The sequence below is a fragment of the Clarias gariepinus genome, chromosome 5, assembly GCF_024256425.1.
Source record: "Clarias gariepinus isolate MV-2021 ecotype Netherlands chromosome 5, CGAR_prim_01v2, whole genome shotgun sequence".
NCBI lineage: Eukaryota > Metazoa > Chordata > Actinopteri > Siluriformes > Clariidae > Clarias > Clarias gariepinus.
Window position 1 is genome coordinate 31,507,704 of NC_071104.1, and position 27,988 is coordinate 31,535,691.

General features: G+C 38.9%; 1 protein-coding gene across 1 annotated transcript in view; it reads right to left on the minus strand.

The window, feature by feature from the left end:
* Positions 1 to 20,462, minus strand: part of spegb (striated muscle enriched protein kinase b) — a 101,274-nt gene extending 80,812 nt beyond the window's left edge. Inside the window, exon 1 of the mRNA XM_053496561.1 lies at positions 20,039 to 20,462. Coding sequence (XP_053352536.1) covers positions 20,039 to 20,462 — 424 coding nt within the window. The remainder of the gene's footprint in view (positions 1 to 20,038) is intronic.
* Between the last annotated feature and the right edge of the window lie 7,526 nt (positions 20,463 to 27,988).

Here is a 27,988-nt window from a genome sequence, read left to right on the forward strand (position 1 = left end):
AGTATAAACCATTTTAAGCCCCATCGCCTTGCACCTCTAGGGTCCGGGTTTGTTTCATGGCCAGGCTCGATTTTCGTCTCTGTGTGCATGGAGTTTGCATGTTCTCCCTGTGCTTGGTGGGTTTCCTCCGTGTTCTCCGGTTTCCTCTCATCGTCCAAAGATATGCAGATTAGGCTAATTGGCGTTCCCAGATTGCCCATAGTGTGTGTATGTGTGTGTGCCTTGCGATGGTTTGGCACACTGTCCAGGGTGTACCCTGCCTCATGCCCTAAGTCTCCTGGGATAGGCTCCAGGTCCCCGCGACCCTGAATACAGGATAAGGTGGTATATAAGATGAGTGAGTGAGTGAGTGAGTAAACCATTTTAATGTTTAAAAGATAATTAGAATAGTAATAGTTTTTTTTATTTGCTTATTTGCGTAACATGACAACTCTCTCAAAGTAACAATGTTACAAAATAAAAAAATTAAATAATTTTAATATGCAAATTTTCTAATTGAGCCCTTGAAGAGGTTTACTCACTCATGTGATTAGGGATCTTTATAATATTTGAGAAAAAAAGTCAGACACAGAGATTCTGCAAAGAAGAGATGTAAAATGACACCTAACGTTTTTTAAATTAAAGTAGTGTTCTCAAGAGATAACAGTTTAAAAGATGGGAATCACATGATTTTTACGCATAAAGATAATCTTCAGCAGTAAATCTGATTGTGTGCAAATGCTGTTTGTCATGCAACATCTATTTTATGTGTCTTATTACAAGTAAGTATGAAAATATTTAAGGATAAAAAAGATAAGCCAAATAGAACTTTAAAGTGTTTTTGATTTTAATAATAAACCCAGTTTTATTTGTACCTTGGGTTTGTATTAATTGCTTGCTCATACTCATTCACTCATTGTCCTGTATTTAGGGTCGCGGAGGACCTGGAACATACACTCACACACTATGGGCAATTTGGGAACGCCAATTAGCCTAATCTGCATGTCTTTGGACTGTGGGAGGAAACCCACCAAGCACAAGGAAAATGCAAACTCTATGCAAACAGAGATGGGAATTGAACCCGGACCCTGTTGATGCTTGCTCACAGAAATAGTAAAACATTTGGCTATTGTGCATGTGTATGTGTTTGGGGAAACGGTGGCTTAGTGCTTAGCACTGTCGCCTTGAACTTCAAGGTCCTGGGTTTGATTTGCACAGATTATGATTACCTAGATAAATGTTTTAATCGATTGACAGCACTAATATATATTTTGCGTTTTGGCAAACTGTGATTTGGTGCTTCATGAGCGCCTCAAAAGTTCCGAGTGCATCCGTTAATCATGCTGGTAGATGACACATTCCCATACTCCCTTTGCCGCATGGTGGCGATTTTGTGTCAAGCCCCATGAATCATGTGTTAAGCAAAATGGGGTGCAATTTAAGCATAGAACAGCAGGTTGTGATAATATTTCCCATGAATGAAGATGTAAAGCTCATTGACTTTTAAAGAAGACTTCAAGCACAGTACTGTAATGGGTCTCAGCCCCAGTAAAATATTTAAACGGTGCACAGAGAGAACAAAGCATTAGAAAGAGGCAGAAGGGACAAAAACAGGAAGCTTTGACCAAATATGGAAAGTAGGAAACAAGAAGCAGGTGCAACCAATTATAAGAAAAACATAAACACAGGTATAGATAGTGCACAGAGTGTGCTCGAGCAGTGAGGGTAAAAATAATAATGTATGTAAGTCTTTGTTAAAACAAATGTTTTCGATCCCAGTGTATGTACAGGTATAAAAATAACAAAAACACATTTCAATCTATAATATTTGTCTCAGTTACCAAGAGCAAGTGTCATTGATAAATGTTTTTCATTAAAAAAGCATGACCTGGAGATCAATCCCAACAGTGGGTGTGTGTATGTTGCCTTAGCAACGTAAGATCCAATCAAAGTGTGGTGAAATTGAAATGAGCATAGCACATTGCTGCAAATGTATCCCCAAAACTAGGAGGGAGAGACGCCAGGAATTCATCAGCACCTTCTGAAGTACCATGTTTGGACTTCATGCTTCTGTAAGGAAAAGTGATGGAAAGATGGCTTGTTAAGTTAGGGGTCCGGATTACCCCCCAAAATAATGTAGGGTGTTATATTCTTGTTGATTATGTTCAAAAGGTACATTTTGTTCCAAGGAATTCCTCTACAATTATACAGCACAAGTGAAAATCAACAAATTATGGTTTAATTACCATTAAACCATCAAAAATCATTTTACATGATTAGGAATCCATCTTCACGCAGTCGGCAGACGTCAGCAGCTCATACCTATTCTGATGTAAATTCTATGTAAAAATGCAAGAAGCTCCATGTTTTTACAAGGGAGCTCACAAAATCTTTTTCAACACTATATAATTCAAACCACATTCAGTTGTCCACTTGTCATCACACATTTGCTGCTGTAGTTTAGGACACAGTGTGACTTAAACTAATCCATAAACAAGAATAAACATTCACCATGAACATTTTGATCTTACGAGTGCTGCCTTCAAGGTAAAGTATAATGAACGAGGAGTGTTCAAGGACTTTGGCTTGTGCAGAATGCCAGAACACACTTAAAAGAGTAAAAACCTCTATAATCCCCTGCTTCACTAAAGCACGTATGCCAGTGTTTCATTAGTACTTGGATACCGCCAAGGTGGAACTTTTTCCTGGCCATGATCAAATTGCCTGCGTCATGTCTAAAATGCTGGCCTTCCAGGAACTCCCTTAATAACCCAAATATGTGAAAATGGCTTGGAGTGAGGTCAGGGCTGAATGACGAATGTGGCAAGAACTCTGAGCTGAGTTTCTGTACTGTGCAAGTGGTGCAGTGGCCAGTATGACACGTGCATCTTCCTACAGAAACTTCCACCCGCAGAATGTTCATGCCCCTGAGAATTGTCATTCAGGGATGTACAGCCTTGTGTAAAACAGTTGCACCATTCAAATGTTTTACTGCGGCTAAAAGTCTCACCATCGTACTGAGCTCGAAGTCTTCTGTAAAAGTCAATCGGTTTCTATGCTTTCTTTCACAAGAAATGTCACCGTCAGTCCCAGTTTAACTTTACACGCCCTTTATACTGCTATCACCCAAATGAGGATGGGTTCCCTGTTGAGTCCGCTTCCTCTGAACGTTTCTTCCTTTTGTCATCTAAGGGAGTTTTTCTTGCCACCATCGCCCCAGGCTTGCTCATCAGGGACAAACTGATAATTATAATTTATGCATATGTCTTCACACTTTCTAAACTCATTACCATAATGTTTTGATTCTGTAAAACTACTTTGCAACAATGACCATTGTTAAAAGTGCTTAGTAAATAAAATGGAATTGAATTAAAAATGTTGAATGTAAACATACACATGGAGAAGATGTCTATATTAAAATAAAATACTAAAGTAAAAAAAATAATCAAGAAGCTTAATGTTATTTAAATGCAATCATGTAAAAACACTCGCAGATGAACATAGCTTTATGTGGGAGGATGACGGTTCTTTTGCAGACCGTGTGCATGTGTGTGGTTGTGTATTCTTCACACTAGCTTAAATTAGGAATCATCTGCAGCACTTGACTTCATTGGTGTCTCACAGATCTCTGCACTGTGCCCGCACATATGTGCACACACACACACACACACATCGCCTTGGACAGCCTGTTTACCGTCCTCTGAACGGCAGCAGCAACTGCAGCTTGGTTAGGGGAAGTCCCGCTCTCCATGTCAGCCCACACACACACACATACGGCATGGTATGAATCCTTACAGTTCAAATGGTGCATGGAAACTATGACTGTATCAAGAGAGTTCTAGTCTGATGGATGGATGGATATGATGCCATTGCACAGACATCATAGCCACGCCATGCGGCAGCTTCACCATAAGTCACTACACAACCAGCTCGTTGCAATATTTCCTGAGCAGGGTTCTCATCTGACATTGATATAGCCTTGATGTTGTATCAGCACCTACAGCCTATTTGCATATCCATCTCTATATTAAATCCATTCATTAGCCATTACTCACATCAGCCTCCTCCTCTTCTCATCCACTCCTGCTGTACTGATAGTGTTTCAGATTTACAAATTCTCAGCAAGAAGCTTTCCTGAGAAGCGCGAAGGCCGCACTGAGGTGGCCAAAGTGAACATTAGCTTGATCACTTTATGTAAACTCCAAATGATAGGTTGGCAGAGGAACTCATTAAAGATTTAATAAGAAGCCAGTTTCTAGGTTCGATTTCTGCCTCGTGTCTGTGTGCATGGAGTTTCTGTGTTCTCCCTGGGCTTGGCAGGTTTTCTCTGGGTGCGCCGGTTTCCTCCCACAGTCCAAACACGTGCAGATTAGGCTGAGTGGTGTTCCCAAATTGCCCGTAGTGTGTGAATGACTGTGTGAGTGTGTATGTGTGTGCCCGCCAATCGATTGTCACCCTGTCCATGGTGTGCCCTGCCTTTCACTCTAAGTATCTTGGGAATAGGCTCCGGGCCCCCTGCGAAAATGTACAGTATACGGTATAAAGTGGTATAAACAGTGACTGAGTAAGTAAATGAGAAAAAAATTATTAGATATAGAATATTTATTATATTTAACACTGAATGCAAGAAGAATCACAAGGTTATATTGACACACTTATTTTAATGTGTTTAATTGTTTAATGTTTTAATTTCATACAAATAATTCTTACTGGATCATTTGTATCACGTTTAATAAATACAAATTTTTCTTTGAAAATTTTAGGCCACACCACCGACCCGAATCCAGTTTGTCCATTTTAGAGACAACACTTTGACTGACAGAAAGCAAACTGACAGCTTTAGTCCAGGCAAGACCGCTGCATCATGGGATAGCCGACAAGCTCAGCAAGTGTATGTTGGCAATAATAAATGGAAAGGGCATGAATTTGGAGAGCTATTCATGGTTGAAACTTAGACAAACACTATTTTTGTCGTCTTTGTTGCATAACACGGCAGTATATTATTACATATGTGGTCTGAACCCTGTTTAACCCTCCTTAATCTTACTCCTACTGGAACCTACCACTGAAACCTAACCTTGACTTTTTGTTTTCTATTCACTTATTTTTAATGCTATAACCCTTTCCCTTTTCACCCCTCACATTTTACTGTGCACACAGCGATCTGTTTCTTGCTAGCATAAAAATAGATATATGTAATGTTGAAAACGCGAAAGAAGATAAGACTCGGATGATACTAGCGAACGAACAATGGCAGTCAAACAGGATAATTGACGTGAATATTTGAACAAGTTGCCGTCTCTGGATGTAAGGGGAAAAGTTTGAGAAAGTGCTTTGAATATAACATTATATTTTAGCTGAAAACTCTCTACATTTGAGTTATGATGTTGTCTTGCTGATGTGACAATGTGACAATTGCTGTTTGCGACTTTGTGATTTTTAGATACGTTCAAAGTCCCGGCGAAGAAATGCAAGCGACACTCACTGCCATGCTGAGGAATCAAACAGCAACAATTTGTGCATACACTACTAAATAAATTAAAGCTGCTGCTCTCTCTCTCTCTCTAAAAAATATATATATATATATATGAAAGCTCTGGTTTCTTTATATACTGTATATAAAAGAAACAGGGCTTCAGAAATAGAGAGAGAGAGAGAGAGAGAGAGAGATTCTCCAAATCAAAGTTTCAGCAGTGCTATTTTTTTTTTTTTTTACTTAAATAAAAAGCGAATTAGTCCAAAGAAATCTTTTAGGTAAAAATTGATAGCTTCACATTCTTGATATAAGTTAAAGTCAAAACGTATAAACTCTGAAATTTACTTAAAGCACAAGACTAAAAGCACAACAAAAACAAAAATCAAAGAAAAATAAAAAGAAGTCTAGTTAGTGACTCATCAGGGACCCAAGTTTGAAACACCTCATTATTCAGGTTTTGGTATGCGAAGGTGTTCCAGATGTTCCCATTATCAGTCCATACATCAAATATTTACATTTTGCTCCAAGTAATGCAAGTCTATGAGCATAATATCTGAATTATTAATATTACTTTTATAATTCCAATAATGCGACTCTGGTAGCTTTTCAATATTCAAAATCTACAAGGAAGCATGCTAAACCTATAAATTAACCTTGACTACATCACTGCACATGCACAATCAGAATCACAATTATTGAAGCCTAATGACATTCGAGTCAAAGATCCCAAGTGTGTGAATGAGTATTAGAGCGAAACGACAGACGAGTTCAGAAAGAGAGAGAGTAAATATTGAACAAGGCCTACCTTTCCATGGTTCAAAATAGGATAAAAAAAACACACACAATCACTTCTGAAGTCTTTAAAAGGCCTCTTTGCGTCATTTAGCTCCTACTGTATTTCAGCTAAGATTTCAGGACAGAGCACAGCAGAACACAGCACACTTCTGCATTCACTGCTCTTAAGCCATGTAACTATAAGCTAACAATAAATCTTAAATTCCTAAAATCTCTTTATGTCTTGGTTTTCTTGCATCTCAGTCCCTCGGCAGTGTTCCTGCAGTTCCAAAGCCCCCACGCTCTCGTGATCTCACAGCAGAACATAAGTGAGTCAAATGATCTATTTCTGGGGCCACGTTCATACACGCTCGAAACACTAGCACACATTTTTGCCTTAAAGCGCTCAGGAGCTGCAGTATTACAACACAGAGGATTATTTTATTTGTTAGCGTAAAAGAGTTACAGCGTTTTAGGTAATTATGCAAGGCACTAATACTTTTAGACAATCTGAGCTGCCATTTTTTTTTTCTTTGTTGCATCATATTGGTTTGTGCATGATATGCTAGGAGAACTTCACAGCTGCCTGCTAAGTGTTCTAACCCTTAGGACAAAAGAACAAAGCAATAGCAATAAATAATATAAAATGCGTTATGTTTTGCAAAAGTTTCTCAGTTTATACGAAATAAATCAAATACCATCATCATAACTCTGATATTACAGTTACAAATTTTATACATAAATCTTACCTAATCATTCACGTAGCTGGATACCCAAAGAGACATACACTCACCTAAAAGATTATTAGGAACACCTGTTCAATTTCTCATTAATGCAATTATCTAATCAACCAATCACATGGCAGTTGCTTCAATGCATTTAGGAGTGTGGTCCTGATCTCCTGAACTCCAAACTGAATGTCAGAATGGGAAAGAAAGGTGATTTAAGCAATTTTGAGCGTGGCATGGTTATTAGTGCCAGACGGGCCGGTCTGAGTATTTCACAATCTGTTCAGTTACTGGGATTTTTATGCACAACTATTTCTAGGGTTTACAAAGAATGGTGTGAAAAAGGAAAAACATCCAGTATGCGGCAGGACTGTGGGCGAAAATGCCTTGTTGATGTTAGAGGTCAGAGGAGAATGGGCCGACTGATTCAAGCTGATAGAAGAGCAACTTTGACTGAAATAACCACTCGTTACAACTGAGGTATGCAGCAAAGCATTTGTAAAGCCACAACACGCACAACCTTGAGGCGGATGGGCTACATCAGCAGAAGACCCCACCGGGTACCACTCATCTCCACTACAAATTGGAAAAAGAGGCTACAATTTGCACAAGCTCCCCAAAATTGGACAGTTGAAGACTGGTAATATGTTGCCTGCACTGGTGAGTCTCGATTTCTGTTGAGACATTCAAATGGTAGAGTCAGAATTTGGCGTAAACAGAATGAGAACATGGATCCATCATGCCTTGTTACAGTACCACTGGTGGTGGTGGTGTAATGGTGTAGGGGATGTTTTCTTGGCACACTTTATGCCCCTTAGTGCTAATTGGGCATCGTTTAAATGCCACGGGCTACCTGAGCATTGTTTCTGACCATGTCCATCCCTTTATGACCACCATGTACTCATCCTCTGATGGCTACTTCCAGCAGGATAATGCACCATGTCACAAAGCTCGAATCATTTTAAATTGGTTTCTTGAACATGACAATGAGTTCACTGTACTAAAATGGCCCCCACAGTCACCAGATCTCAACCCAATAGAGTATCTTTGGGATGTAGTGGAAAGGGAGCTTCGTGCCCTGGATGTGCATCCCACAAATCTCCATCAACTGCAAGATGCTATCCTATCAATATAGGCCAACTGTCTAAAGAATGCTTTCAGCACCTTGTTGAATCAATGCCAACGAGGAATTAAGGCAGTTCTGAAGGCTAAGGGGGTCAAACACTGTATTAGTATGGTGTTCCTAATAATCTTTTAGGTGAGTGTGCTTAAAGGTTTTATTATTATTATTACTATTACTATTACTATTCTTATTACAACTGCCTATTTACCACTGTCTCCAACATGGTTTGCTTATAACATGAGTCCTTCCTTTCCTTCTCCATACTCTTCTTTTCCAATCATTTAGTACATGTTAATTGTAAAATCTAATCTGGCCTTTGTTCTTGAGTGTTTCCAGGGGTTTTCCATCTTAAGGTGTTTCTTGATCGTGGACTTTGATAATTATTGTACCTTCTCCAGTGTGTCCCTGACTTTGCTAGATATTGTGAAGCAGTTTTTCCCCACCAAATAATTCTGTGAACATCCACTTTAGCTGGATTCCATGGCAACTTGCATCAATGCCAGACTTTTTATTTATTTTATCAGTTTATCTTAATATAACGAAGAATCTGGCCATAACTAGTTATCAAACTTTTTATCAGTGTGTTGTCTATTTACTTTTGAGGAAAAATAACTTTTAACTTTGTTTTTTTTTTTTTCCTTTTAAAAAGGCTGTAATTCCTAAAAGTTACTGCATTTTTTTGCAGCTCCTTGTGGTGGTGTACAGAGTCAAATCTCTTATCCTAACTGATGCAGTGAGTGGCTTCTCATTTCTTGAACCACTTATTGGCATTGGCATTTATCAGTGACAGTAACTATAGATCACTTAAACATTAAAAAATAAAAATAAAAGAATAGACTTTGGAGCAGTTGAAAAAGGTCATGTGGTCTGATGGGTCCAGACAGACTATGTTCCAGAGTGATGGCCGTGTTAGGGTAGGAAGGAAAGTGCATGAAACGATGTACCCATCATGGAGAGTTCCCACTGTACAAGCCTCTGGAGGCAGTGCTACAATCTGGGTTTCTGAATGACCAGGTTATCCCATCAGTGCATTTTTCTTCCCTGATTACACAGCCATATTCCAGAACTCAACGGTGGGCAGGTGCTAAGTCCTGCTGGAAAAGAAAACCATCAGCATCTCCAAGAAGCTTATCAGCAGACAGAAGTGCATCTCTTGGTAGGTAGCTGCATTGACTTCGGACTTGATGGAACACAGTGGACCAACACCAGCAGTGGATCCAAACCCTCACTGATCATGGAAACTTTAGACTTCCAGCAACTTAGATTCTGTGCCTCTTCACTCTTCCTCCAAACTCTTGGAGTTTGGATTTCCAAATAAAATGCAAAATTTACAAATTTGTAACTGGTTGTAGTACATTTTCTAAAGATGTCTGCACGTGATGGCTCTTGATGCATTATTCCACTTCTTGTGAAGCGCTCTGAAATTCTTAAATCGGCTTTGCTCGACGATCTTCTTAAGGATGTGCTCATACCTGTTTCTTGTCCTCCTTTTCCTGCCACACCTTCAGCATCGAGTCAACTTCCCATGAATGTGCTATTCTATGCAGCTTTTTTAGCTGTGACCTTCTGTGGTTTCCTCTCTGTGTGGTGTGTGTCAATAATCATCTTTTGGACAACTGTCAAGTCAGCAGTCTTATCCACAATTGTGGTTGCATGTACTGAACTAGAGACTTTTACTCAAACTCAAAATACAATGTCCTAATATATCAATATTTTTTTGTCCACAAGATGTAAGCGTCAATCATCCAAATTAAAACAAAAATGTTTAAAATGTTTCACTTTATATGTAATGAATGTAGAACTTAGAGCTTCATCTTTTGAATTAAATTATAAAAGTGAAGTCAGTTATCAAAGTTGATGTGTTGGAAGCAGGAATAATGGCCAAGCAAAAGAATCTGAGCCATTTTTGACAACGGCCAAAGGGAGTTGAAAGGGATTCCCAGTAGACAGTGATAAGCGCCTATCAAATGATGAATAACAACCAATAAACCAGTGACAGGGTCATGGATGCCCATTGCTTACTGGACCATCTGGGGAGCAAATGCAATCTTGTCTGGTCCAATCGCACAAAAAGACCAGAACAGGACCATGGAGCAAATGAAAGAAGATGTCCTGATCCTCTGACGGATCACGTTTTTTGAACACCGTGTGGACTACTTGATGTGTGTTAGTTGCTTACCTGGAAAAACATGGCACCAGGATGTATTAGGGGAATAAGGCAAGCTGGAGGAGGTACTGTAGTGTGATGCTCTGGACAAACTTCTTTTGGAAAACCTTGTATATATAATTTTGCTTATTAAAGTATATTTTGTGTTTTGTTTTAGCACAGAAACCATAGAAGCAAGGATCTTGCAAATGTCACTTTCATTCGGTGTCATTTTATATGCATTTTAAACAGGACACAGAAATGTGTTAACAAGGACAACACTTAACAAATTTGGTAATGTGGAGGAAATTGGTGAAGTATCACCTCACCTCCTAAACAGCATGCAGTTGTTATTTTATCTCTCTCTCTAAACTAAAGAGAGAGAGAGAGAGAGAGAGAGAGAGAGAGAGAGAGAGAGCTTCCAGACTCCTAGACTCCTAGACACCTTTCAGTTAAGCACAGTTAAGTGCTCATCAATTGCTTGTTTGGTCCACATGTAAAATGCCAGTTGAGCACAGCTGAAACATGCAGTAAACAAGTTGCTTTTAAGGAAATTACACTCTGAGCGAATCATAATTAAAGTGCTACTATAAGCAATTCCAGGAAGTAAAATTTATTGTACAGTGATAAAGTACAGTACGTAAGCGGTGTACAGGAAATACGACAAAGAGCTGAGTCTAAAACATCCAAATCGCTTATCAAATAGTACAGAATGTAAACAAATTCTACTTCTTTTTTCATTTCTTTTATTTGAATTTAAAGCACTAGTTCTTTTTATTATTAATTACACTGCCCAGCCCAAAAGAAAAAAAAAAAAAGAGTGTTACCACCCGGATTTAACTAAGCAAATAGTTACGATCCTTCCATTGGATAATTACTGCTGTGATTAATGTCTTTCAGCTGGCACCAAAATATTTAATTAGTGAGTAGCTTCTTACTGTATTTCTTAAACAAGCATGTCGGAAGACATATCCTGCACTGAGGCAAAGATGTTACTCTGTTTCAGAAAGATCAAACTATTGGCCTGCATTAAGGGAAAAAAAAGTAGGGAGATTGCTGAGACTACTCAAATTGAGAAGTTACTTCACTTAAAAGTACTAAGAAGTACTATAGTGCTGAACCATTATCTTCGAGTAAGAAATGTTTTTGAAAAAAAATGTGATGGGAGATCACTTAACATTTGGTGAAATCAAACTGTTAAAAAGAAAAAAGAAAAAGCAATGGTAGGACAACTTCAATTCGCTAGGGAGCATAAAGAATGGACTGTGAGGCAATGGAAAAAGATCGAGTGGTCTAATGAGTCCAGATTGTCCCGGCTCCAGAGCAATGGGTGCATCAGGGCAAGAAGAGAGACCAGCTTTTTCCAACAATAGTTGTTTTTTTTTCCCCTCACTGATGCACAAGCATATTCCAAGATAATAAAGATTCAGCAGGCTCAAATTGTGAAAGAGTGGTTCAGGGTCCAGACCCTAACCCCATTGAGAATCTTTGGGTTGTGCTAAATCGCCTGAGAAGCCCTTACACAGTGATCTGACTCTTCCAGCAACAATACAAAATCTTAAAAAGAAATAAATGCGACTCTGGCAGTATAAATTAACTTTACGTGTAAAACAGCATAGTAGTTATCTGCAGAAGTCAAATATTGATTAATAGAATGACTGATTGTGAACTGCTCCCTCAATACAGTACATACACTCACTCACTCATCTTCTATACCGCTTTATCCTGTTTTCAGGGTCGCAGAGACCTGGAGCTTATCCCAGGAGACTTAGGGCACGAGGCAGGGTACACCCTGGACAGGGTGCCAATCCATTGCAGGGCACACACATACACACACTTACACACCCATTCACACACTACAGGCAATTTGGGAACATCAATTAGTCTAACCTTTATATCTTTGGACTGTGGGAGGAAACTGGAGTATCCGGAGGAAACCCACCAAGCACGGGGAGAACATGCAAACCATCTACACAGAAACGGGAATCGAGCCTGGCTAAAAATCGAACCCAGAACCTGGAGGTGCAAGGCGACAGTGCTAACCACTACACCACCGTGCCGCCCAGTACATACATTTGGAAGCTATTATCTTATAGACTTTGTGCATTTGTTAATTACAGTTATACTGTATCATTTCTCATCACTTATATGTCTTATTAACCTTTAAACTCAATCGGATGGAAAAACAACCAATTGATAAAAATGCCGAATCAAGTTTATCATTAATTTTTAAAATGAGTACCGCTATCACACACTCAAATTGCTTATACTGTATATACAGTATGTATTTCTCAGTCATGGTCAAACAATTGGCAGCAAGCATAAAACACATGTGATCGTATGTGTCTATGGCTCAAAATGAATGAAAATGAAATAGAATTTATTTCATCATATTGCCTAGGTTGTGCTGAAAAATAAAGGATGGCACTCTATAAATTCTTTAAAATATATTAATGCAAAAAAAAAAAATTTTTTAAACATTTAGGGATTTAAGGACTACATTCAGAGAAAAAGGCATGTCATCTCAAATGTTTCTCCTTAAGTGATCCCTGCTGAGCTGATGTTCTTGGCAGGTGATTGTCAAACAATCCCATGCATAAGAAAAGGAACAGAGTGACAGATTTGCATCTGCAATATTATACCAGTTTTCTTAGATTTCTTTAACAAAAAATATGTCATCTATAGCATAACAAACCGTAGAACAGGACTTTAGCATCACAATTCTTTAGCACAAAGGACGTGGTTATAGCTTCATATTTGAAACAAAATTTATATTTCATTAGCACATTTTGTCAATAGTCATGTTTATAGTACCTGATTTCTGCTCTATTCTGACCCCTAGTGGAACAAAGAGGAATCTTTTAAATGAAATTCCAGTTCACTAAGAGATTACAATTCAAACACAACAGATTAGATCCTTTCCCGGGTCAATTCCAGTCCTCACGCCATGTGTTTGACCCACAAAAGGCAATCAGTATCTCCTGGTAGTTCCGTAAACATTATCCCCATACAAAGGGTCCAAGAGAAAAGGGCCTTAAAGTAAAGAAGTCTTAAATATATGTAGAAAGAATTATAAATAACTAACATGATCTTTAAACAATGTTAGAAGTGGACCATAAAAACAGCAACACATATACGGAATTCACACTTATCACCTTATAAAACCTTCCTTTGGCACAGCTGTGAGCCGAGCCGATATCATATCATCAAACAGAGAGCTGATAAACAAAGAACAGAAATGCCTGTGTTTGGTAAAGACCTGTGGCATTTAGACAAAGTACAGACAAGGAGATGTTTGTCTAAAAACGAAAGAAACAGTGTGACAAGACAAGGTATACTGTAAGAACACAAACTGTCTTGTTTACTGCCAATGAAATGTCTTTATGCCTCAAAATACATATTTTACCCCCCCAAAAAATTCTGCTATTATCCTCCTTGGTAGAGACAATAATCGTAGCTCTTACAAAGAGCCAAAGTGAGTACTGTAAGTTCTTGCTATGGAGGTAGAATATCCTGGAGTTAAAATTACCAGGCAAAACAAAAATTCAATCATCCGCGGCTCCACATGATATCTTTTTGCTTTCATGGAAACAGTTTTCTTCTGATTGAGTGGAATTATCATAAGAATGGCATCTGACTAAAAAGAATTGTATTGAAGCAGCAGAAAACTTTTTTTTCTTGATGTTTTATAAGTTCTATATTTCTTATGGTGAAATATATAAATACTAGTTTATCGTTCTAAATATAAAATAGTTACTTACACCAATTATTTTCTGAGACTGATTTCAGGTCCTCCAATCTACAAAGATATAACTAAAAGAGCGAGTTCTGACCAATGTAGAGAAAAAACCTTCTTTTATTCATACTGACACTGTGAGCTACGGTACTGTATGAATGTCTGGTATAAATGTATTAAAAAACATTAGGGCTAAACCAAGCTAAACTGGGCGAAAGAGCGCTAACCACATTTCATTCGTATAAAAACATCAGTATTCATTTTTGGCATCCACATCAAATTATATTCTAACAACCGGATTATTTTGGGCTTTCAGGGAGGCAAGTACAACACCACAAATGATTAGAAGCAATGCATACAACAGAAAGTCATGAAGAAGTGACTCATGGTTGATATATATATATATATATATATACACATATATATATATATATTTTTTAGCCTCAAAAATACAAAGTGACAAAATGCAAGTGATCACACCGAGAGAAACACCCCCGTAGATTTGATCTGCATTTGTTTTTTTTGTCTTTGTCTCATTTGACACATCCATCAAACGATGTCGGCGGTGACACTGGAGCACTGTGCATGTGAAATACAGTCAGAAGTGTAAAGAACATGAACTAGCTATTGTAGTTTTTTGTCCTTTTTGTTCCCCAAATAAATGGCTTGGGAGGAGAAATTAAACACAGACCAGGCACGAATTGTACATGGACTGTTTTGTACAAGTCAATCCGGGAAATATCTTGTGAATAAAGGCATAAAAACAATTTCACAGAGATGAGACTCATAGCCACAGAATGGTGCAAACATTTTAAAGAAGGTCAGACATCCATCCTGCCTGAGGTGGCACTGACAAATAAAGGGTTTTTTTTTCTCTTATAACTGTATTCTGTTATTCTGCACAATCAAAAGTCCCGGGTTTGACATGAACTCCCCTTGAGTTAAAACCACACAACTGTAAGTTTAATGTCATTTGGTGTCAATGAAAGCATTTAAGTTTTCAGTTTACTAAACTTTGTTCTCAGGCAAAATATGGTGTGAACCTATTTGACCTTTGACACACAAGATATAAAGGAAATCATGAATACACCTCCTTTATATCTTGTGTGTCAAAGGTCAAATAGGTTCACACCATATTTTGCCTGAGAACAAAGTTTAGTTCTGTATTTAAGTTCTGTAGTGGTTTACCACACAGCGTTCTTCTTATAAGATCTCTTGATAAATGTGTCATTCAATTCTAAACATTTTAGAGTCAAACTATTGAGATATTAGATTTTAGCCTCACATCTAATGCCATCACTTATTAGCCTTTTGCCTTATGTTGACTTCTGCTACAAAGTGCACTGTAGTTTGTAACACAACATAACATATAACACAACACAACATAACATAATAGTAACACAACATAACACTTAACATATAACACTTAGCATAACATAACATATAACACAACACAGCATAACATACAGTAACATAAATTAACATAACATAAAACATAACATATAAGACAATATAAAACAACACATAACACACAACATAACATATACGGTAACACAACATAAAACACAACACAAAACATAAAACATGGCATACAATAAAACATGACATAACACACAGTTATATGCCAACAAGAGTACAATCATAGTGATTGAAAATACATATGTTGAATAATTTATTAGTGCAGCTACACTTAACTTAAGAAAAAGTCAGCACAGCAAGTACTCCTTGCAAGACTAATACACTGTAGTATGACAGGGGAAAAATGGCTGCCATTCGGTGTGTATGACATCGCTACACAAGTCCTGTGCTGCCATCATACAGTAAAACAGGGAAAGCATAGCTAGCTTACATGTCCGAAAAAGGTTCACTTTTAAAAGTCTGAAATGCCATGAGGTTTTTTTCTGAAACGCCAAAGAGTCAATTCCCATCCAGTATCAATATGCATCCACCTTATATAAACACTTAAATCTGCGAAGCTTCTCCAACAGCTCTATTCCGAAACATGCCAGATAACATGTATTGACATTAATCAGGATACACACTCAAATCCTTCCACTATTCACCTATTTATTGGACCGGGCATACATGGAGAAGGTCTTGTCAGACCTCCACACCAAAGTACTATATATAGGTGTGATGTCTTTCTGTGCAACTGGAGAGTCAGTGGCCTATTAACATCACGAAAATGTGAGACCTGGCACATTCCATGGACAGAAATAACCTGTTGAAGGGTCAGAGACGGTGGGGGAAACGGAGCACGAAAAGAGTGATGTGTGCAATATAAGATGAAATGTATGAAAAGATACAGAGAGAGAGAGTGAGAGATATTGAGACAGGGAATAGGAAAGAAAATATGGAAATATTGAAATAAATGCCTGAAGAATAGACAAGACTATATAGAAAGAGAGAAAGAGAGAAGTTAAAACCGTGAGTGACAGAACAGGTGTGTGATGATGAGGCTGGTGAATACTGACGCAAGTAGCCCTGGCTTTTAGCACTAACTCTCAAACTGCAGAGGAGGCTCTCAAACAATCCCCCCTGACCATCTGTATCTCAGTAGGCCAGTCACATACTGTAATTCGACTTCCTTTGATCCATAGAGAACTACAGTACAGTGCAATGCAAAGCAATGTAATGCAAAACAATGCGACTGATCTCATCCAGCTATGAAGAAAACACTGAGGTATTCTAGGGTGGCAGAAAGATGGTTATGATCCATATGGTGTATGTTGTATTCTTCTGATCCAGTCTGTACACCGTTCCAAAGGAGATGATAAAAAAAAAATTTAAGCTTCAGAGGTTCCTCCCATAAGATATGAAGCATCTACTATTTTCTGTAAACTTTTCTGGCCATAATCTTCATCTCAGACTATAACTGACCCTTTGGATGTGTATGCACTTGCAGAAAACACTTAATTTTAAAAGCGAGATATATTTCTGAATGTAAAATCAGGAAAGAGTGTGATGGTGTGTAAAAACTATAATTTAGCAGGTTTTTATACAGGCTATGGGGAAAGGTCTGTTGTGGGTCGTCTGCTCCTGTATCTTCATCAAATTCTGTCCTTGGTCAGTTTTTTGCCACTATGTTGACATAAACCTAACCCAGCTATAGCTTGCAATATTAGCAGTTTAGTTAGTTACTTAGATGGTTAACCAGCCTGATTACACATATAGTACCGGTCTCAAATATGAATGCTTCAAATTTAGGCATGAACGATACAGCAAATGGAGAAGAGAAAATATACAGGAGTCATTTTTAGCCTTTCATTGACTAGCAACCTATTCATTTGCTTCCTGATTTGTTGGGAAGCTGGTGAAAGATTTACAATATTTGGCAGACACCTTATCTAGAGTGGCATGCATTTTAAGCTTTATTATACATCTAAGCAATTGAGGGTTAGGGGCCTTGCTCGAAGGCCCAATGGTGGCAACTTGGTGGCGGTGGGGTTTGAACCTGGGACCTCCTGATCAATAGTTCAACACCTTAACCACTGAGCTACCACTAGGCCCCAGTGTAGATTGCTCTTGGTAGCAACAGTAGGTGATGAGTAAGTACTGTATGTTTCATATTTTAAACTCTGTTATAGTGGATGGACAGTGTCTAACTGGTATTGCCAAATTGCCCGTAGTGTTTAAATAAGTGTGTGTGTGTGTGTGTGTATGTGTGCATGTGCCCTGCAATGGATTAGTACCCCGACTTATTCCCTAAGTCTCCTGGAACAGGCTCCAGGCGTGCTAGTACTGTGCTAAATGTTTTTCACAGGCATGACAGCAAAGTACACAGATAAGATAATAAACTAAACACAGATTAGGTTTAAAAAAAGAATCGGGAATAAACAGACATAACAGTTTCGTTATCTACATGATATTTTAGATTTTTTTCCCCTGTTATCAGTCCCAGGCATATTCACATCCCTTTGAGGAAAAGCTTTTGCATTTAAACCATAGTCGGGTCCTGTGCATGACACTGTGAGATTACAGGAGACAAACCTTTTCCTCCATTCAACCAGACTTTATCTTTTTTCCCCGTGTGTGTTGGCTATGTACTGTTTATTATTCTGAATAGGAAGACCACAGCATCAGTGATGCATCGGCACTGCTGTTTGATCAGGCAGTTAGAGTGAGAGTTACAGACCCAACTGTAATTCAACTAAAATGAGCTTTTATTGAGAGAGTTTGCTACTTTACCTGGTACACTAGGGTTGACTTTAGCCCGTTTGGAGGGTATCCGTGGGCTTAGAGGTGCAATTTTATTTATAAAACTTTTGTAAATATAAGGTCATTTATTGGATGGCCCGTGTGTCTCTTAGGGATGCGTCTGGTGTCTGGGGACGGTTTCTCTCTACCTAGAAGATGGTTCTGGCCTCGACTGGTGTTAGCAGCTGTTTCTCTGAGGACCTGACAGTTCGATAGTTCAGGACTGGAACTTCCTACAAGTCTACCCGAGTTTCCAATAACTACCTGGACTCCATATTAACATCAATTAACATCAACTGTTATACTGAACTGCCTGCCACCTAACACACTGTATAAATGCAGATCAATTCCTGCTCTCAGTTTCACCCAGATGAGGATGGGTTCCCTGTTGAGTCTGGTTCCTCTCAAGGTTTCTTCCTATTACCATCCCAGGGAGTTTTTCCTTGCCACTGAATAAACTAAATAATTCTTTTGGTTCACTAAGCATTGGCCACAGCCTTGGAATAGAAATGAAAGTGTTTATTTGCAGATGAAAGATTAATTTGTAAGTGGAAAAAAAAAAAGAGTGCAGCATGACCTACATTACAAAACATTCTTCTAAACGTACCTTACAATAGCATTTCATACCAGAAAGGGACAGATAGCTTAGTCTCCCTTTCTGGTACTGTATCTTAAGCAATATGCGTTTATAAGCTCTTGTAGTTGTTTTTTAATGATAGAATGAAAAAAATCCTTGATAAACTCGAGGAAAAAAAAAAAAAAAGGGAAAGTTTACCCAAAGCAAAATTAAAGGCAAACCACGGACATGTTCTCGTCTGGGACTGGAACTGATAAACCCCAGCCTGAAGCAAGCTGTTAATCATGGCTCCTCTTTTGACAGCTCGACAGTGAAGATAAGAGTAACACTGATATAGTAACTCTGCCAGCGAGGAGTGGAACAGCCAAAGGTACAGCACTCCAGCCAACAAGGACAAGCAACAAGTACAGAGGCAATTCGCTCGGAACAACATTCACGAATAATAAATAATCAAGAGACTATAAGGAAGTCGCTGCTGAAAGCTGTTTTCAACTAAACAACACAATGACCTTTAATAGCCGTGCTGCTGTACGTCCTTAGGAAACAGTTACCCATTGTCCTGCACTTTAGATCTGCTTAGGAGTCCCTGCAGCACGGATTATTGATTTACATGTAGAACCAGCATTTGTGTGCATTCACCCATCCATGGTGACCAGCAATAAATATGCATGAGTGTTTTTCAGCATTATCTCTCTGATTATTTCAACCTTCCAGTATGTGTAGTGGACCTACTCTTGAATATGTAACATATTGTAATTTCACAGATCCACTTTGGGACAGGGAGCAGTTAAGTCACCTCCTCAGCTGCCACCATCACTCTCCCTGCCCCACACTATCACCAAACCACCCCCAAAGAAGATAACTGCTTACAGACTTATGATGAACAGAACCCGACCATACTCCATTTTACTTCACCGTTGATCCACCATTTTGTAAAAGACACATGTAAGGGGACTAGTCATCCATTAGGCTAATTATCTTATTTGCAACAAATCACAAGTAATTTGGCTATTGTAATGAGAATGCAAACCTTCCTCCTTCCCCTTACCCAGCTCAATATGTGACAATTAAACAGCATCAGGCTCATTAGACGTCCTGCAGGGGACATTTCTTGCAAGATTATTAGGTTCTGTAATAAAATTGGATTAGCGGAATGAACTTAAGGAGGGGAAATTAATTACACCTTTGAAATGACCATCAAGCCTAAGAGATACACAATGTCTGGCAGGGGATGCAGGTTGCATCTGTATTAGATTATAAGGTTGGCAGGTATGTCTTGATGTTTATTCCTATAGTAGTTACCTTCTCCCAGATCCAAGACGGCAAGGACGGCACTGCTCCTGGCTTCTCCCAAGTAGTTCGTAGCAATACAGGTGTAAAGGCCCGCATCAGTGGGCTTGCAGTCACGTATCCATAGTCCTCCATACTCCTGGTTATCCATGCTAAGAAGGTCATCGTTGTGGTACCAGTAGAGCGAGGGCTGTGGATCTCCTGCCACGGCTACTTTCAGACGGATGTCACAACCCGTACCTACGGCAGCATTCCTCATTTTTCGGATGAACACGGGTGGTGTTGGAGTGGGATAGACGGAGCTTGGGTCAGGTACCAACTGATCAGGGTTGACTTTAGCCCGTTTGGAGGGTATCCGTGGGCTTGGAGGTGCAATTCCGCCAGACCCAGCTTCCGCACCCTTCTTCAGGGTCATTTGCACCTCGGCCTTTCGCATGACTCAGCAGAGAGGTACCGATTTTTTGTTTGGTTTCGTAAATTACTTATATAAGATTTAATTGGATTAACAGTTTGTTTTGACAATTTCTAGGACTGATCCACCTGAGAAGTTTTACTCATCCATTTCATAACTTGAAAATGCATTCCAGAAGGACATCACTGGAAGTCCAATTAAGGCTTTGCCAATGCCAGCTTGTTGACAGCAACTCTGAGACTCAAAATGTCTCCTCAGATATTCAAAGAACCTTGAGCAGCATGTGGAACTGCCAAGCATGTTAAACATAGAAACATTTTCTAGGAAGCCCTCAGGCAAGTGAAGGTTAGTTAATGAATTCAGGAATTACCTTCAGATTGCAACTTCTGGAATATGTTTTGTGCATCCTTAAACAAGTCCAATTAAAGAAGCAGAAAAAAAGCTTAATCTTTAGCCAATTAGACAGTCAGACCAAGTCCATGTGTTCCCGACAGTGGGTATTTTTAGAAGCGTCCAACAGGATCACGTTGCTTTAGCAGTTTCCAGAATACTTTTTTGGAAGTTTGGACTCCCTTCAGGTCATAGCGATGAAAGTGGTTGCTTGGTTCCTTGCAGTGGCCTTCTGGTGATGTTCTGGGTTCTCAGTCTAAAGGCAGCTAGTTCTACCGAGTCCACAGCCCACTTTATACCCTCCTTTACCCTAGGAGCTAGGCTCTCTCTCGCAGAGCTCCCTCTCAGCAGTAAGGCCCCATGCCGGGGTGACAAAGCAGCCCCTCTGACAGCTGCACTCTGATAGGTTACAATTTTTAGACAGTCCAGACATTTCAACCCAGCTTCTTTTGCACCTGGGCTGTCCTTCGGCACTAGTGGCCAATCGCAATCCCGGAGTGTGTGACACAGTGCCTAAAAGGAGGAGGGGGTAAGGAAAGCGTCCTGATTCATGTCAAAGATAGCTTCAACCCAATGTTTTAATAGTATTGTAAGTGGTATTGAAGACTGGTAGCAAAGTAACTTTCAAACCTATATGGCTGTGTGAAAAGAAAAAGCTTGCCTGTAGTGATGCTTAAAATTCAAGATACAAAATTTAGTCCATGGTATCATAACAGGATGAAACTAAAGGAACAAAAATGGCTAAGAATAACTATATATATATATACCTGTTCTTGCATAACACAGACTGCCATCTGCTGGATTGTGCCACTTAATGCAAGTTTCAACACACAACTGAGCAGATGAGGGTTAAGGGCTTTGCTCCAACAGTCCCAACAGTGGTGCTCTGGTTATCCTCTGATCCTTGGATTTGAACTCAATCTCCTGATCACTAGCTCAAGACCTTAAATGCTGAACAGCTACTGCACAGAATGCCGGCATTAATCCTGCCTCTCATATTCTGAGAAAACACTTGAGCTGCTTCCTCAGAGAGCCATATGTTTCAGGACTATTAACACATACAATGCATTACAATGCATCAAACCACATAATCATAATAAAGCATGCTTCAGTGCATTTATATTTTGGCAAATCAGGGCTTTACAGTAGGAAAAAAAAGTAATCTTGTTATTAGATCTTTGCTAAAATGATGAATCACACTCCTGTGAAATAACGTCTGACACATTTGATTTTAATGTAGGGCAATTTACAAAAGCATGTGATGGTACAAAATACTAGAAGAACCTATACAAATGTATAATGTGTAATGCTGAAGGCAAATAGCACAGCACCAAGACCATGGACTTTAGCTTTCTATATCATTTAACACAGTGAAGGCCATGTCTCAGCTCATTCCCAAGGTTTCAATTAGATCATAGAAAGGTGTTAAAACAAAGAATTGTAAAGTTGCAGTACTTCCAGATCTAGTAGGTAAATAATACAGACATGTAAAACCCAAGTGCCTTAACGATTCATACCAAAAAAGTAACTAAGAGATACAAAGATCAATCTTCTAAAATAAAACACTTTTAACAATCATGACAAAGTGCTATCCTACTATAACTATCTTGCATTCAAGTCAAACTAGGACTTGTGAATGAAGGCGTAAAACCGATTGACATCTACAGAAGACTTTAAGCACAGTACCATGATGAGACTCTTAACCGCAGTAAAACATTTAAGTATATAAGTATATAACATTTTAAAGAATCCTGTATATCCTGTATTTACATTTTCACAGGTTTGGACTATTAAAGGAGTTCCTGGGAGGCCAGCATTTCAGACAATAAGAAGGCAGTCCGATCATGGCTCCGGGGAACTGATAAAACTTTCTACCTTGATGGTATAGAAGCACTAGTAAAACACTGGGATAAGTGCATTAGTGTAGCAGGAAATTATATAGAGAAATTAAGGGAGGTATAATTCTCGAACTGTGTTCTGTTCAGGAACCCTGATGCCTGTATTTCAGTGGCAAAAGTTATTAATCCAGGATCTTATTAAGGGATTTACAGTACGTGATACATGGTATCTGTGCCCTCTTGATTTTCTGGTTTCCTCCCACCTCACTATAACCTGCCGGTAAGCAGAGTGGCTCCTCTAAAAATAAACTGCCCCGAAGTGAGTCTAAAAGTGCATGCATTCTGCCATGTGATGCACCGTCATCCCAACCAGGGTGTATTCCTGTTCAGGGTTGCAACCAGGATCAACATTTTAGTTACAACAACATATCTGTGTTAGATGTAAAGTATGTAGCAGTCTTAATTTCTTACCATGAGATGAAAGTCTATTAGCGTAGTATCTTGTAATGGGTGAATATTTCAAGTCAAGCTTTAAGTGTTTATTGTCTTTATGAGCATATTACACATACAATATTTGTATGTATGAAGTTTTTTTTTATGTACAGTAGGCTAATATCTGCCACATCATCACCGCATTATGTTTATATACACCTTATTTAATTTCGCAACTGTAGGCGAAAAAAACCCCACCTGAAACTACTGAGGTCTGTCCTCCTAGCTGCTGTAGTTATGATGCTGCCTTGTATTGTACAGATCAAGAGGTGACAAAAAAACCCACCCATGTGAAACTATAACCTATGGTAAGCCCAGGTGGGTATAAAGCAGGTGATGTGGTAGGATTGATTCCATTGGTATCTACAGTACATGTTTATATGTACACTCACTGTAAATATTTTCACAACCACTATACAAATACTGGATAGGGCCTGGGATGTGGCATTACCCGGGATGGCATCACCCAAAGCTCTTGGCCTGCATCTGCACGATTTCATGCATTACACTCCTGCCACATGATTGGCTGATTAGATAATTGAAGGAATGAGCAGGTGTACAGGTGCTTCTAATAAAGTGCTGTGAAAGTGTATATGCTACATACATATAACGCACTTAGGTTCCTAATTTTCTATGCCCATATGCTAAGGAAATAGGATTAACTGAGAAAATAAAACAAAGACGTTTTTCTTTTAATCCGATATGGATGCATTGCAATACAAATGTCATGCCATCTCGGAGTCCCCCACCCCCGAGCTTTTGCTGATACCCAAGCTGGGATGCAAGTAGGGCCTGTTGTCATAGAAACAGTATTATTCTCAGGCCAAGAATGAAAGATATGAGGATGGCTTTCAGACCTGACAGAGATAGAGAGAAAGAGAGTAGGAGGAGATCAAGAGAGAAACTACAAGACTTCACAAAACACATCAGCTCATGCAGGGTGGGAAAGATATCCAACATCAAAACACCGAGCCACAAAGAGTACCCACACATCAAAAAAATAAAATAAATAAATAAACGATGAAGTGACAACATGGACATGTTGCTCAACAAGAAGCGTGAGAAGAATGGGAGAAACAACGCCGATGATGGTAATCAATCGCACTTACGTCTTAGGGTGCACAGGAAGGCTCTGAGTGGGTGCTGCTGCAGCGGGTGCAAAATGTCAGGATGCTGCCCTCTGCTGGACCAAGTTCCGCAAGGCATCAGGCAGAAATGAACATTATACAGTACGTATAGGATGGGATTCTCAAGTAATAACTATATGCAGTCACAGCAGTGCTGCCAGATTGGACTAGAGCCTCAAATAATTGGGCTATTTTTAAACAAACAAGGCGACTTCTCTACAAACCCACACAAACACATGATCCTCAAACTCTGGATATGCTCTAATATAGTAGAAAGGAATACAACTTGAACATTTCTTCCTTTTTTTGTAAGCTAAGCTAAGTTAAAAAATGTTTATAAAGTAGTTCTACTATGTGTTTGGGAAATATCCCTTTTCAATAATGAGCACAATATGCCACAGGATTATTACCAGGATCTCTGAAAAGCCATCACCATATGCAGTATACCCATGGTAAGGGGGGTGACCAGCTTTTTCTAAGTCACTACTAGCCATGGCAACATATGATTGATGAATATGAAGTATTTGCTTATCAGGTTAGGGGGTAAACGCCTCCAACAAATACTCCTTGAGCAAAGCAAGTGTTAAAGCCACGTGGACCAAACTGGGACTTTATAATATACAGTGTGTGTTAGTCTTATTTCTCAGACTATTGCACACTAAAAATCCAATGCAAAAGTTATGGTAATTCGTATAACAGCGCAGAATTGCAAAAAACAAAACAAAAAAAAAAAATGAGTCTGATTAGACTTCTAATAGAGTTATAATCTGTAATTTAAATTAAGATCTTTTTGCCAGCCATAACTATCTGAATTAAAAATGTAAAAAACATAGTAAACAAAGAAGGCGATTCCCACTTCTTGATTGAGTTGGTGGGTTTCCTCCCACAGTCCAAAGACATTCAGAATAGGGTAATTGGGTTTTCCAAATTGCCCGTAGAGTGTAATAGGTGTGTGTGCGATGGATTGCCCCCCCCATCCAAAGTGTACCCTGCCTGCCTGTCTCATGCCCTAAGTTTCTTGCCATAAGCGCCAGGGCTCCGTGACCCCTTACACAAAATAAAGCAATATAGATGATGAGTGAGTGAGTAAACAAAGGGGCGGCAAGGTGGCTTAGTGGTTAGCATTGTCGGCTTGCACCTCCAAGATCGGGCTTCCCGCTTCAGGAATGTGTGCATGGAGTTTGCATGTTCTTCGAATGCTTGGTGGGTTTCATCCAACAGTCCAAAGACATGCAGATTAGGCTATCTGGATTTCTCAAATTGCCTGTGGTGTGTGAATGAGTGTCTAGTCCCAATTATATATTTCTTTAGGGACTAAAATAAAACAATTAACTCAAAGCCACAAATTCAGCTATTTAGAAAATTATTGTATTTTCTATGAATAAATTACATTTGAATTCTTTAAATAAGAGTAACTTAAAGTTCAATATCAACAACAGGAAATCTTTGTAAAAAAATTTTTAAATAATTTTTTATCCTCCTTCTCCTCCAACTTTAATATTATGGGCTATATTTATATATTTTTTAATAGATTTATGACACACAGGGAACAGCAATAACATTAAACTACTGATTGGGGACTTGAATGCTACTGATTATCTGATTACAGTGTTACAGCAGTCAATACTTAAGGGGTGGGACACATTAGGCAGCATGTGAACACTCAGTTCTCTAAAGGCACAGGATAAATGGTTATGCATCACATAAAGATCTATGTGACTTTGACAATATATTGTCACATTGTGATGAATATATAACTGGGATGAAAAAGACCTCTTGAAAGTGGTCCAAGAAAGGACAATTGGTGAACCGAAAAACAGGGTCATGGACAGCCAAGTCTCCAAGATGTATGTGGAGATCGTCTAGTCCGATCCCACAGAATAACTACTGCAGCACAAATTGCTGAAAAAAGTTTAAGATGTCAAAAGACAGTGGATGTGCAATTTGTGGCGGATGGGGCTGAATAGCTGCATACCAGTCACATGGAGACCTGTGTGCACCGCAAAAAGTGCCTACAGTGGGCAGGTCAGCATCAGAACTGACTTGGAGAAGATTGCTTTGTCTGATGAATCCCAAATTTCTTTTACATCATGTGGACCTGGGGAAGAGATGGCACCAGGATGCCCTATGGAAAGAAGTAAAGGTGGTGGAGGCAGTGCAATGCTCCGGATAATGTTCTGCTCGGAGTCCTAGCATTTATTATATATGGATGTTATTTTGACACATACCACCTGCCCAAGTGTTGCTGTAGACCAAGTATACACCTTCATGGCAACAGTATTCCCTTTTGGTACAGTATTAGCCTCTTTCAGCAAGATTATGCATCCCGGCTAGACTGCAAACTTGCATTTGGTTTGAGGAACATGACAAAGAGTTCAAAGAGGTGACTTGCCCTTATCGATTTAAACATCTCCTGGAAGTGCTGGAAAAACAAGTCTGATCCATGGATGCCCCATGGCTGCTGATGTCTTGGTGCCAGATACTGTACCATGGTTCACCTTTTGAGGTGTTCAGAAGCATTGATGTTCCGACTTCAAAGGTGTTTTGGTAGCACAAGGAGAACCTAGGTGGTTTTAATGTTATGGATGATCAGTGTATATACTGTCCAAGCCTATGTTATTCAATTAAAATCCTATCCATGGCTGGACAATTTCAGTTTTAATTAAGGCCACGGAAAGGGCCTGAATAGTTTCAGATGAATTATTTATCCTGGGTCAGGCATGCCAGGACCTATCCATACTTGATGAAGCCTGATGAAGAACTGCACTCTGTACATGTTATAAATTATATAATAGTGTGTCTGGTTTCTTGGTGAGGGATTTTCTTCTGTGAAGTTGATACAATCTTTAAAGTTTCACTGGCATTTCAAGATAAAAGCCAAGTTTAATCGAAAGGCCGAGAACGAGGATGCTGCAGCTTGAACACGTGTGGGAGGGAAGAGAAATGTCTTCTGCTGGTCAATTATTTTCTTTACCCTAAAAATATCTCAATGTGACAAGCATGATTCAAGGAATCTGTGGATGTGCAACAATTTTTTGCATTATATTGTAAATAAAGAACAAACTCAGACCTGCTGTGGTCTTGGGTTTAAGCTGGAAAAATAAATCACGTGCACTGCAATATTGGGAACCTTTTCTAATAACACAATGGTAATGATTATTTATTTAGATGCATTTTTTCATTTTCGCATAGTGCTTTTAATAAATGCCATTGTTGCAAAGCAGCTTTACAGAATAAAAAAAATGATGGAAATAAATTGGAAATTGTATGGGAAAAAATATAGACTATAACTATGAGTTTGTCCCTGGTGAGCAAACTGAGTAGTGGATACTAACTGTTAAAATCATGTGCATTCTACGTTAATATAAATAATAACATGAGAGAGCAAAATTAAACACACGTTGGAGGCACACAGGGTTAAAAACATGTCCAAATTTGTTTAAAATAAAGATCAGACCCACACATCTGTTACAGCACAAGGTTTATTCACCAATATACAGATCCAGACTTTCCTGCATTGCAGACTGATATTAACATCTTCTCACTTTCACTCTTTTTGTACAGTTTTATTTACAAGGATTTAAAATAATCTTTCCATTTACATCAATGGTACAGTATTTCGCTTCGGAAATTGCTTTGTTACAGCTCTGCTTAACATCTTCCGGTTGTAATCCTTTTGAACAGCGTAACCACTCCATGGTCT